General features: G+C 43.1%; 1 protein-coding gene and 1 pseudogene across 2 annotated transcripts in view; both read right to left on the bottom strand.

The window, feature by feature from the left end:
- Positions 1-10,238, bottom strand: part of KIF11 (kinesin family member 11) — a 59,409-nt gene extending 49,171 nt beyond the window's left edge. The window contains exon 1 of the mRNA XM_053582714.1: positions 9,905-10,238. Coding sequence (XP_053438689.1) covers positions 9,905-9,981 — 77 coding nt within the window. The 5' untranslated portion in view covers positions 9,982-10,238. The remainder of the gene's footprint in view (positions 1-9,904) is intronic.
- LOC128580622 (eukaryotic initiation factor 4A-I-like) lies at positions 573-2,058 on the bottom strand (annotated as a pseudogene). The gene is made up of 2 exons (XR_008378705.1): positions 1,052-2,058; positions 573-773 (listed from the first exon to the last, which is right to left on the bottom strand). The product of XR_008378705.1 is annotated as a eukaryotic initiation factor 4A-I-like (transcript).
- Positions 10,239-13,117: the final 2,879 nt, after the last annotated feature.

Genomic DNA, 13,117 nt, shown 5'->3' with positions numbered 1-13,117 from the left:
TATTGTAGCTGTCGTTGTTTTAGAAGGCACGGACTGAGTTTGAACTCACCAACCCTAGTGTATGTGGACAGCACCCTAATCACTGAGCTACAGGTGCAGAGTCCACTTTTACCACTTCTATGCAACACAGAACTAGATGTTCTAGCCAAAGCAATTAGGCAAGAAAAAGAAATAAGTAGTATCCACATTGGAAAGAATTACAATTATTTGTTTGCAGTTAATACAGTCTTCTATGTGGAAAAGCCTAAAGATTCCACCAAAAAAAACTGTTACAACTAATACATGAATTCAGAAAAGTAGCAAGATACAACTTCAACGCCCAAAAATCAGTTGCATTTGTACACACTAAAAATGAATAATCTGAAAAGGTAACAATTCCATTTAACATTGCATGAAAAAGAATAAAATACTTAGGAATTAATTAATTTTTTTTGCCTCAAAAAGTGACATTTATTCAAAGAAAAAAAATGACAAGATGTCCATCCCTTGGCTCCCTTCCCTCTCCCCTCCTGCTGCTCCTCAGCCCCCCAAGATTGAACCCTGGCTGGGGCTAGGTACCAGGACAGCCCCTCTCAGATGAGGTCTGCAACGTTGAGGAGCATCTCCTAGATGGAGGTGTTGTAGAAGGTCTTGATGTCTCTAAGAGTCCTCTTGTCTTCTTCTGTCACCATGTTGATAGCCACACCCTTACGGCCAAACCGTCCACCATGACCCATTCTGTGGATATAGTTTTCTCTGTTGGTAGAAAGATCATAGTTGATGACTAAAGAAACCTGATGCACTGGCGGCACCTGTGGCTCAGTGAGTAGGGCGCCGGCCCCATATGCCGAGGGTGGCAGGTTTGGACCCAGCCCCGGTCAAACTGCAACAGAAAAATAGCTGGGCGTTGTGGCGCGGGCCTGTAGTCCCAGCTGCTGGGGAGGCTGAGGCAAGAGAATCGCGTAAGCCCAAGAGTTAGAGGTTGCTGTGAGCCGTGTGACGCCACAGCACTCTACCCGAGGGCGGTACAGTGGGACTCTGTCTCTACAAAAAAAGAAAAAGAAAAAGAAACCTGCTGCACATCTATGCCTCTGGTCAGCAGGTCAGTGGTAATCAATACTTGGCTAGAGCCAGAAGGGAACTCTCTCAGGATCACATCTCGTTCCTTTTGGTCCACATCTCCATGCATGGCAGACACTGAAATCTTGGGCATGCATCTTCTCAGTGAGCCAATCAACCTTCCTCTGGGTGTTGATGAAGATGACTGCCTGGGTGATGGTTAGGGCTTCATACAAGTCACACAGTGTGTCCAGCTTCCACTCCTCTCGTTCCACATTGATGTAGAATTGCTGAATACCCTCCAGGGTCAACTCTTCCTTCTTGACAAGAATCCAAATAGGGTCCCTCATGAACTTCTTGGTCACCTCAAGCACAGCAGAAGGCATTGTAGCTGACAGCAAAACCACGTGGGTTTTGCTGTTGAGCTTTTGGAATATGTCATAGATCTGGTCCTTAAATCCACAGCTTAGCATTTCATCAGCTTCATCCAGTACAAACATCTTGATGTGGGAGACAGGTATCTCCGGTTAAGCAGATCAAACACTCGGCCAGGGGTACCCACGATGATATGGGGAGCTTTCATTTGCAGTTTTTGCACTTCAGCACGAATGTTGGTGCCCCCAATGCAGGCATGACAGGAGGCACCCATGTAGTCTCCTAATGCCATGACCACCTTCTGTATCTGCTGAGCCAATTCTTGAGTGGGTGCTAAGACCAAGACCTGAGTGGCCTTTAGAACCAATTCAATCTGCTGCAAAATCGAGATAGCAAATGTAGCTGTTTTTCCAGTCCCAGAATGGGCTTGAGAGATCACATCATTACCCTTGATACAAGGAAGAATGGCTCGCTGCTGAATGGCAGAGGGCTTCTCAAAACCATAGGCGTAGAATACTCCGAGAGACTCCGAGAGATTCCGAGAGATTCATGTCATCAAAGCTGTCAACAATCTCCCTTCCAGTTACTCTCGATGATGCCTTCGGGCTCCATCCCATCAGGTCCATTGTCTCTAGATAAGAGTCGGGCCTCGAGGTCTGGCAGCCATCTTGGGGTCCTGCACCCTTACACGTGCGGAGGCGATAGTCTTAGGAATTAATTTAAATAAAACATTGCTGGAAAAAAATTAAAGGCAACATAACCACAGAACACAACATAAACATAGAAACACATTTCATGTTCATGAACTGGGAAACTTAATATACCCAAAGTGATCTACAGATTCAACATAATCCCTATTAAAATCCCAACTACTAGTAAGGCTGAGGCAGAAGGATGTTTGAGCCCAGCTTTGACAACGTAGTAAGACCCTAATCTCAAAAAAAAAAGAAAAAGAAAAAATCTCAATGGCATGTTTTGTAGAAATAGAAAAACCCATTCTAAAGCTCATGGAATCTCAAGGGACTCTAAGTAGCCAAAACAAACTTGAAAAAGAACAAAGCTGGAGGACTCACACTTCCTAATCTCAAAATTGATTACAAAGCTACAGTAATCAAAACCTTTTGGTACTAACAGACATACAAACCAAAGGAATAGACTAGAGCCCAGAAACAACCCTTTTCTTTTCTTTCTTTTTTTTTTTGTATAGACAGAGTCTCACTGTACCACCCTCCGGTAGAGTGCCGTGGCGTCACACGGCTCACAGCAACCTCTAACTCTTGGGCTTACGCGATTCTCTTGCCTCAGCCTCCCGAGCAGCTGGGACTACAGGCGCCCGCCACAACGCCCGGCTATTTTTTTGTTGCAGTTTGGCCGGGGCTGGGTTTGAATCCGCCACCCTCGGCATATGGGGCCGGCGCCCTACTCACTGAGCACAGGCGCCGCCCCAGAAACAACCCTTTTCATATACAAGCAAATAATTTTTGACAAAAGTGCCAAAACCATTCAATGGAGAAAGGACAGTCTTTTTAACAAATGGTACTAGGAAAATTTGGATAGCTATATGTAAAAAAATGAAATTTGACTCTCATCTATATGAAAATTAACTCAAAATGGATCAAAGACTTCAATGTAAGATCTAAAACTATAAAACTCTTAGAACAAAGGAAAAGCGTCATAACATTAGATTTGGCCATCTTTCTTGAATATGACACCAAAGGCAAAAGCAACAGCAAAAATAGACAAATTGGACTTCATAAAAACATAAGATTTGGGGGCACCAAGAGACAGTAGTCTCAGCTACTCAAAGGCTAAGGCAAGAGGATCTCTTAAGCCCAAGAGTTTGAGGTTGCAGTGAGCCATGACAATGCCAGTGCACTCTACTAACCCAGGTGATAGAGTGGAAACCCTGTCTCAGAAAAAAAAAAAAAAAAAGGAACAGAGCAAAGAGGCAACCTATAGAATGGGAAAAAAATTGCACATCATATATCTGAGAAAGTATTAATATCCAGAATATATAAAGAATCCCTAAAACTCAAAAAGAAAATGATACAATTTAAAAATGGGCAAAAAAAATGGGCGGTGCCTGTGGCTCAAGGAGTAGGGCGCTGGTCCCATATGCCGGAGGTGGCGGGTTCAAACCTAGCCCCGGCCAAAAACCACAAAAAAAAAAAAAAAAAAAAAAAAAAAAATGGGCAAAAAAAAATAGATGTATCTAGGCCAGACGAGGTGGCTCACACCTGTAATCCTAGCACTCTGGAAGGCCGAAGCAGGTGGATTGCCTGAGCTCACAGTTTTGAGACCAGCCTGAGCAATTGCAAGACCCTTTCTCTAAAAATTAGCTGGGTATTGAGGCAGGCACCTGTAGTCCCAGCTACTTGGGAGGCTGAGACAGAGAATTGCTTGAGCCCAAGAGTTTGAGGTTGCTGTTAGCACTCTACCAAGGGTGACATAATGAGACTCTGCCTCAAAGGAAAAAAAAAAAAGGGTGGCACATGTGGCTCAAGGAGTAGGGTGCCAGCTCCATATACCAGAGATGGCAGGTTCAAACCTGGCCCCAGCCAATAAATAAATAGACCAAATATTAAAAAAAAAAAAAAAAAAAAAAAAAGAGCTGAGGGTGATGGCTCATGCCTATAATCCCAGCACTCTGATAGGCCAAACCAGAAGACCACTGTGAGCTTAGGAGCTCAAGATGAGCCTGAGTGAGAGGCCCCCTCTCTACTAAAAATAGTTAATAATAAAAAAAAAAATTAGCCAGGAGTTTGAAGTTGCTGTGAGCCAAGGCAGTCTAGCCTGGGGCTACCACAGAGTGAGATTTCATTTTCTCCCCCCCCCAAAAAAAAAGAATTATTAGAGTATTATGAACAAATGGACACCAACAAATTGGATAGCTGAACAAATTCCTCTATAGAGACACAAACCTTATCAAGACTAAATCTCAAGAAATAGAAAATCTAAATAGACTTGTAACTTGTAAGGAAATTGAAACAGTAATCTAAATCTACCAACAAAGAAAAGCCTAATAGTTTCAGTGGTATATTCTACCAAAAATTTCAAGACTAATAACAATTCTTAAACATTCTATGAAGCCAGCATTACCCTGATACCAAAGCCAGACAAAGATATCACAAGAAAATTACAGATCACTATCCCCTAGGAACACTGATATAAAAGTCATCAACAAAATACTAGCTGGTCAGGGGCAGTGGCTCAGCCCTGTAATCCTAACACTGGGAGTCCAAGACAGGAGGACTGCTTGAGGTCAGGAGTTAGAGACCAGCTTGAGCAACACAGTGAAACCCCAACCCAACAAAAAATAGAAAAAATTAGTGCTGAGCTCTTGTAGTCCCAACTACTGGGGAGGTTGAAGCAGGAGGACTGCCTGAGCCCAGGGATTTGAGGCTGCAGTGAGAAATGACTGTACCACCATGCTCCAGCCTAGGAGATAAAACATGAACCTGTTCCCCCAGAACTTAATGTCCTAGCAAACTAAACTTAGTATCATATATAAAGGATGATACACCATGACCAACTGAGATTCATTCCTAGAATGTAAGGATGGTTCAACTTAGAAAAATTGATCAATGTAATATACCATATTAGCAGAATGAAAGAAAAAAAGCCATAGGATCAACTCGGTGCCCATAGCACAGTGGTTACGGCGCCGGCCACATGCACCAAGGGTGGCAGGTTCGAACCCGGCCCGGGCCTGCTAAACAACAATGACAACTGCAACCAAAAAATAGCCAGGTGTTGTGGTGGGTGCCTGATAATGAACACATGAAATAATGCTCAACTTCACAGGAAAATGCTCATTAAAACCACACTAAGAGCTGAGGGCAGTGGCTCATGCCTATAATCCTAGCACTTTGGGAAGCCAAGATAGGAAGATCATTTGAGGCCAGAATTTCAGGACCAGCCTGAGCAAGAGAAAGACTATCTTTATAAAAAAATAGAAATATTGGGCAGTGCCCATAGCTCATTGGGTAGGGCATTGACCACATACACCCAGGCTGGCAGGTTCAAACCCAGCCCGGGCCAGCTAAACAACAATGACAACTACAACTACACCAAAAAAAAAAAAAAAAAATGGGTGCTGTGGCAGGTACCTGTAGTCCCAGCTACTTGGGAGGCTGAGGCAAGAAAATCGCTTAAGCCTAGTGGCACCTGTGGCTCAAGGAGTAGGATGCCGGTCCCATATGCCAGAGGTGGCGGGTTCAAACCCAGCCCCGGCCAAAAACCACCAAAAAAAAAAAAAAAAAAAAATCGCTTAAGTCCAAGAGTTAGAGGTTGCTGTGAGCTGTGATGCCATAATACTCTACTGAGGGTGAGATAGTGAGACTCTGTCTCAAAACAAACAAGCAAAAATTACAAATAGAATTATCATATTCATATGATCCAGTAACTCCACTTTTGGGTAAATACCAATGTTCACAGAAGCATTATTCACAGAAAGCTAAAACACAAAAGCAACTCAAGTATCCATTAACAGATTAATGAATAAAGCAGAATGGGGTACACAGGTCTAGGATTATATGCATAAACTACATTTAGCCTTAAAAAGGAAATCCTGACATATGTTACAACGTGGATGAAACTTGAGGACATTAACTTCATCACAAGATGATAAATAACTGTATTATAATTCCATTTATATGAAGTATTTGAGGTGGTCAAAATCATAGTAGAACTAGCAGTTGCCAGGAGTTGGCAGGTAAAGGAAATGGGGAGTTACTATTTAATGGGTATAGAGTTTTAGTTTTTCATGATAAAAAGAGTTATGGAGATGGATGGTAATATTAGGTTGCAGAATACTACTGACGTATTTAGTACCACTGAATTGCATATTTAAAATGGTTAAGATGATAAATTTTGCTTATTTGAAGACAATTTTTTAAATTGGGGAAAAACGGGTCAGGCACCGTGGTTCACTCCTGTAATCCTAGCACTCTTGTTGGTGTCTCAGAAACCCCAGCCCCTGTTTGGGCTTTCTCTCAGCGCCACTAGCAAATGACCCCAGAATCTGAAAGCACTTTACCTTGGCCGGCAAAAAAGAAGTTACACAGCTATGTAGACAATTAGCAAGTTCTATTTTATAAGCAGACAGAACACACCAGGGAGGTGTGGGTCTCTTCTTCACAATGAGGAAGAATCCATTACAAACTTTTCCCTTGTATTTAGTCCCTAATTCCTAGCTTTATTCCACCTAATGTTTATGCATTTTGGGAAGTATCAACTGCCGTTTGGAAAAATCTCATTTTCCTCTTCTATTTACTGATTGGTTCACTTAGGGTATAATAGGTTAAGCAGACTCCATAGTATTCTTAACTTCTCCATCAAAAAAACTCAGATTATCTGGACATGGTGTCATATGCCTATAATCCTAGCACTCTAGGACAAGACTGGTGGATTACTTGAGCTCAGGAGCTCAAGACCAACTAATTGGGCATAGTGGCAAGTGCCTATAGTCCCACCTACTAGGAAGGGTGAGGCAAGAGGATTGCTAGAGGCCAGGAGTCTGAGGTTGCTGTGAGCTAGAACACCAGAGCTCTCTACCCAAGATGACAAAGGTAGACTCTGTCTAAAAAAAAACCTAGCCTGGAGGGTGCCTGTAGTCTCAGCTACTCAGGAGGCTGAGGCAAGAGGAACACTCGAGCCTAGAAGTTTGAGGTTGCTGTGACCTACGATGCCACAGCACTCTAGCTTGGGCAACAGTTGTGGCAGGCGCCTGTAGTCCCAGGTACTCGGGAGGCTGAGGCAAGAGAATCACCTAAGCCCAGGAGTTGGAGGTTGCTATGAGCTGTGATGCCACAGCATTCTACCAAGGGTGACAAAGTAAAACTCTGTCTCTAAAAAAATAATAATAAATAAATAAATAAAGGTGGTGCTCAGTGAGTAGGGTGCTGGCCACATACACTGAGGCAGGCAGGTCTGAACCTGGCCTGGGCCAGCTAAAACAACAATGACAACTGCAACAACAACAACAAAAATAACAGCTGGGTGCTGTGGCAGGCGCCTGTAGTTACTTGGGAGCCTGAGGCAAGAGAATTGCTTAAGTTTAAGGTTGCCGTAAGCTGGGACCAGGGAGATAGCTTGAGATTCTGTCTCAAAAAACAATAATAATAATAATAAAAAATAAATAAAAGTTCCTATTGACCAATCCCTTGGTGGGGGCCTTAGAAGCTGACCTGTTTCTGAACTTAAATCTTTCCATCTGCAATCTCAGCTACTTCTGCTGAGACTAGGCTATCTTCCCTACCCTGTTCATGTCTAAGCTAAGGAACTGTCTGTCTGATTTTCTTTTCTCTTTCTCCCTACCTTTTGGTTTTCTTTTCTCACCTTGTTCCCTGTCTGTCCCTAAAACTCTGGGAGGCCAGGGCCAGTGGATTGCTGGAGCTCAGCAGTTACAGACCAGCCTGAGCAAAAGTGAGAATACATCTCTAGTGAAATGCAAAAACTAGCCTTGCATGGTGGTGCATACCTGTAATCCCAGCTACTAGGGAGGCTGAAGCAAGAGCATCAATTGAGCCTGACAGTTTGAGGTTGTGAGCTTATGATGACATGGCACTCTACCCAGGGCAACAGAGTGAGACTCTGTCTCAAAAAATAAATAAATAAATAAAATAAATTAAGGGAAAATGGCAGGGGATTTAGGAAGGGGATCAGAAAAATGATCAGCAGCTAAACCTTATAGGAGTCTGTAAATTTCAACCTGTAGGTTAAATCTAGCCCTTGTCTTGTAAAAATTTATGAACAATTTTTACAATGTTAAAGAGCTGTTTAAAAAAAGAAGTGACAGAGACCACTTGTGGCCGGCAAAGTCTAAAGTTTTTAAATAAAAAAATTTTTTTTATCTGGATCCTTTATAGAAGAAAAGGTTTGCCAACCTCAGGTACACATAAGTTGCCTATTTACTAAAGCTTAGTGACAGACTTGCACCAGGAAGGCTACTTAAAAGAAAAAAGGCTAACCTCAAAAGAAAAAGAAGTCATACTAAAATTATTGGAAATATCAGAAACAACCTAAGCTTTTTTCATTGGAAATAAAGTAAAAGAAATCTCTTCTATGGCAAGGCTTGAAACCTATGAGGATGATAAACATCAACTTCAAGACAATGGTTAACTGCAGATGGAGGAAAAGGGATGAGAAAGGGTACAGTGGGTGATGGAGACACTAATGTTTGCTACATTGTTCTTTATAATTTTTTTATAAGTCTGAAATATTTTGTAACAATAACAAAAGAAATTAAAGAAAGTAAAAGCACAGAGAAAAGGTAATATTGCCTAGCTTTTAACAACCAAAGTAATTCAAACTGTTGTACTTGTTATGTATACTGTTAATTTAAAAAACTTCAAAACAACCACTAACAAAAGCCCCAGAGTGTAACTGGTGTCCCTTGGCTAGATGTACGGATACCAGCAAATTTCCTATCTGGCACCTAGTTTAAAAACCTAGTCATCACCTTTGATATCTTTAATTCAAGTTGACTAAAGCAGAGTAAACCGTAACCTATGATTGTTGATACACGTTTTTTTCAAATATATTTTAATTTTAAAATACTTTTAGATTTATACAAAAGTTGCAATAGCAACTTTTAACAGCAGAAACATAAACACACAAAACATACATACACCTTTAAACTGTGAGAAGCATCTAAAAAGTTGGGTAAATCAACCTTTTACTTAAGCAACAATTTCCACAAGTATATTCTTCCTGTAGTAGCTCATTTTAAAATTGGGAAGTTACAGGGAAAACAAAGAATTGAACACTCTTCCACTTCCCATTCCTCCAAATCTGTCTCTTTTGATCTAATGAACAGGCAAATGAAATGGAAAACCAATTTGCAGCACAACCAGATACCTACAACTAGCTTAAGTTGTCTTGATCTTTTAAAAACACAAACTCGTTTTATAACTTAATTTTTGACAACCACAATCAAAACATAGCCAGGTGTTGTGGCAGGTGCCTGAAGTCCCAGCTACTTCGGAGGCTGAGGTAAGAGTTTATAACTTAATTTTTAATGTTTAAATACAGAGATGTTTATTTATTATGAAGTAAATACTGCCATCTAGTATAAAGAGCCCAGGTGATGGAGATAACCCAACGTAGTACTAAACTATCTGCAAGTATTCCGCCTTATTTCCAGTCTGATGAACTATACGAAGTAGCATATAAATATGACACCTAAATTGTTATCGACAATGGCTAAAAAAGAACGCATTTCTTAGTAAGAATAATGATCAAATTCTTCTAAATAGCAGTTTGAACATAATGTCTAACATAAACATCCTTTTTTTTTTCTCCTGAAAAAGACATTAATTTACTCCTCACAGCTACCTGGTGTCATTTTTTTTATCGAACAAGACACAGGAAACCAAGAAAACAGGCTCGGTACCCTCAGGAAATGCAAACAAAATCCTCTTCTCAGACCGCGCAGGAGGTACCCAAGTCGCAAAACCCAGGGCTCAGACCCATGCCAACCTGTGCCTACCTGCATCTTACCACCACCTGGATGTTCCTCCCCTTCTCCTCTTTCTTCTTTGCGGAGGAATTTGGTTGGGACGCCATGACCTTCCCGGCCAAAAATCAAGGCCTGGCAGAGGATTTGGGCGCTGGGAAGCGCGGAGTGACTTCACGGCCGACAAGGGCCCAGGTGCCCACCTCCCCTGCCGGGTGCTGCTGTGGCTGGGTGCACCGACGCGCGCAGCTCGGCGTCCCCGCAGTCCACCCGTGACTCTAGCCGTGGAGCCGGTCCCTGTTAGCTGAAACGGCCAAATCGCGGATCTCGTCTCCGCCCAAGCTAGAAACCGAGCAACGAAGCAGCGCCCGCCTCAATTTGAAAAAGGAGCCGCGTCTCCCGACCAATGGCAGAGCTGGCGCACGCAAAGCACCATGGGACTCGCGCCGTCCCGAAGCCGCGCCCTCGGGGCGTGGCCCGCGGGAAAGTAAAAAGCTGGCAGGTAGGTCTGCGTGCCGCAGTGGCCGAGACGCACAGATGCAGCGTGACACTTCCGCGTGGATTTGCTCAAAATTCCTTCATCGGCAAAATGAAAATAGTAGTAACCGTCTCAGAGGATTGTGGTAAAAATTAATGAGCTCATGCCGGTAAATAGATTAGAATATACAGTGGGCTCCGACCCCGGCCAAACCGCAACAAAAAATAGCTGGGCGGGGGCGGCGCCATATACCGAGGGTGGCGGGTTCAAACCCAGCCCCGGCCAAACTGCAACCAAAAAATAGCCGGGCATTGTGGCGGGTGCCTGTAGTCCCAGCTGCTCGGGAGGCTGAGGCAAGAGAATCGCGTAGGCCCAAGAGTTGGAGGTTGCTGTGAGCCGTGTGACGCCACGGCATTCTGCCCGAGGGCGGTACAGTGAGACTTTGTCTCTACAAAAAAAAAATAGCTGGGCGTTGTGGCAGGCATCTGTAGTCCCAGCTACTCGGGAGGCTGAGGCAAGAGAATCGCCTAAGCCCAAGAGCTGGAGGCTGCTGTGACACTCTACCGAGGGCGACAACGTCAGACCTTGTCTTTGGGAAAAAAAAAAAGAATCTCCATTTGATAATAGATGTAACTACCATTTATATAGGGTTTACTTTGTGTCAGACTCTGCTAAAGGCTCTGTGTGCATGATCTCATTTAATCCTCAGAACAACTCTTTGGAGTAGGTACTATTATTTTCTTTTTTCTTCTTTTGAGACAGAGTGTGACTATGTTGCCCTCAGTAGAGTGCTGTAGCGTCACAGCTCCCAGCAACCTGAAACTCTTAGGCTTAAGCGATTCTCTTGCCTCAGCCTCCCAAGTAGCTGGGACTACAAGCGCCCACTACAGCGCCCGGCTATGTTTTTGTTGTAGTTGCCATTATTTGGCAGGCCCAGGCAGGCTTTGAACCCACGAACCCACCAGCTCGGGTGTATGTGGCTGGCGCCCTAGCTGCTGAGCTACAGGTATCCAGCTGGTACTATTTGTTTTTTTTTTTTTATTAGCCTCACTTTGTTGCTCTTGGTAGGGTGCTGTGGTGTCACTGCTCATAGCAACCTCAAACTCCTGGGCTCAAGCAATTTTCTTGCCTCAGCCTCCCAAGTAGCTGGGACTAAAGGCACCGGTCACAACGGCCAGCTATTTTTAAAGACGAGGTCTCACTCTTGCTCAGGCTGATCTCAAACCTGTGAGCTCAAGCAATCCACCTGCCTCAGCCTCCCAAAGTGCTAGGACTACAGGCGCTCACCCGGCCTATTTTCCACTATTTTATTAGTAAACAGGCCAACTAGATACATTGTCTGCAGTAGTTCTTTCTGATTCCAACCTCAGGCTATTAACTGCTGTCTTCCCTAATTTTTTTGTTTGCTAAGTGCAGATACATCTACTTTTATCATACCCTTATTGAGTACTTACTGTGGGCCCAGCAATGAATACACAGGCTAAATTATTGAATTGCCCTCTTGACAAAGATAATGGAAATAGCCAGGTTCTTATGGACATTTGTAACAGTTCTGTTGCACTAAGCAACAGAAATGTCATTTTACATTGCCTTTGTAGAGCTCAGACTACTTAAGCTAATAAACTAAAGTCTTAAAAATCTTCCCACAATTATAAATGACTTTTAATGTTTTAATAGTAGTTCACCAATGCAACATCGCTGCCTCTGTTTGATCTGGCATTTCTCTTTCAAGAATATGTATTTCTGTCTCAGCACCTGTAGCTCAAGAGGCTTAGGCACCAGCCACATACACCAGAGCTGATGGGTTCGAATCCAGCCCAGGCCTGCCAAACAACAACAACTGCAACCAAAAAATAGCCAGGCGTTGTGGCAGGCGCCTGTAGTCCCAGCTACTTGGGAGGCTGAGGCAAGAGAATCACTTAAGCCCAGGAGTTGGAGGTTGCTGTGAGCTGTGATGCCTCGGCACTCTACCCAGGGCGACAGCTTGAGGTTCTGTCTCAAAAAAAAAAAAAGAGTATGTATTTCTTGTATGATTTATTTTAAATGGATTTTTTTTCATTTTTATTTATAGACAGGGTCTCTGCCAGGCAAGGTGGCTCACATCTGTAATCCTAGCACTCTGAGTGGCCTGAGCTAGGGTGATGCCTCAGCTCTAAAAATAGCCTGGTGTTGTGGCAGGCACTTGTAATCCCAGCTACTCTGGAGGCTGAGGCAAGGGAATAGCTTGAACCCCAGAGTCTGAGGTTGCTGCGAGCTATGACACCACGGCACAGCACTCTAGCGAGGACGACAAAGTGAGACTCTGTCTCAAAAAAATAAGTAAATAAAAATAAAGACAGGGTCTCACTCTGTCACCCAGCTGGAGTGCAGTGGCCCAGTCATAGTTCACTGAAGCCTCAAACTCCTAGACACAGTATTGCTTTTCCAGTGTCTTGAACAGAGCCTTACACAAAGTAGACAATAAATATATATTTAGTACCCAAAAGAAATTATTTAACCTCTCTCAGCTTTGGTTTTCTTATTTGTAAAATGGAAATAATAACAATTATGGGCAGCACCTGTGGCTCAAGGAGTAGGGCGCCGGTCCCATATGCTGGAGGTGGCGGGTTCAAACCCAGCCCCAGCCAAAAACCACAAAAAAAATTTTTTTTAAATTTTTAAAAAAAGAATAACAATTACTATTATTGGAAGGATTCAAATAATAACACGTATAAAGTGTCTGGCAGATAATAGGCAAAAAAATGAATCTATTTCTCAGCCTCAGCCTC

Source organism: Nycticebus coucang, chromosome 3, assembly GCF_027406575.1.
Source record: "Nycticebus coucang isolate mNycCou1 chromosome 3, mNycCou1.pri, whole genome shotgun sequence".
In the NCBI taxonomy this organism is placed as follows: domain Eukaryota; kingdom Metazoa; phylum Chordata; class Mammalia; order Primates; family Lorisidae; genus Nycticebus; species Nycticebus coucang.
The sequence above is the reverse complement of the archived record's forward strand: the minus strand, read 5'-3'. Positions and strand labels throughout refer to the sequence as shown.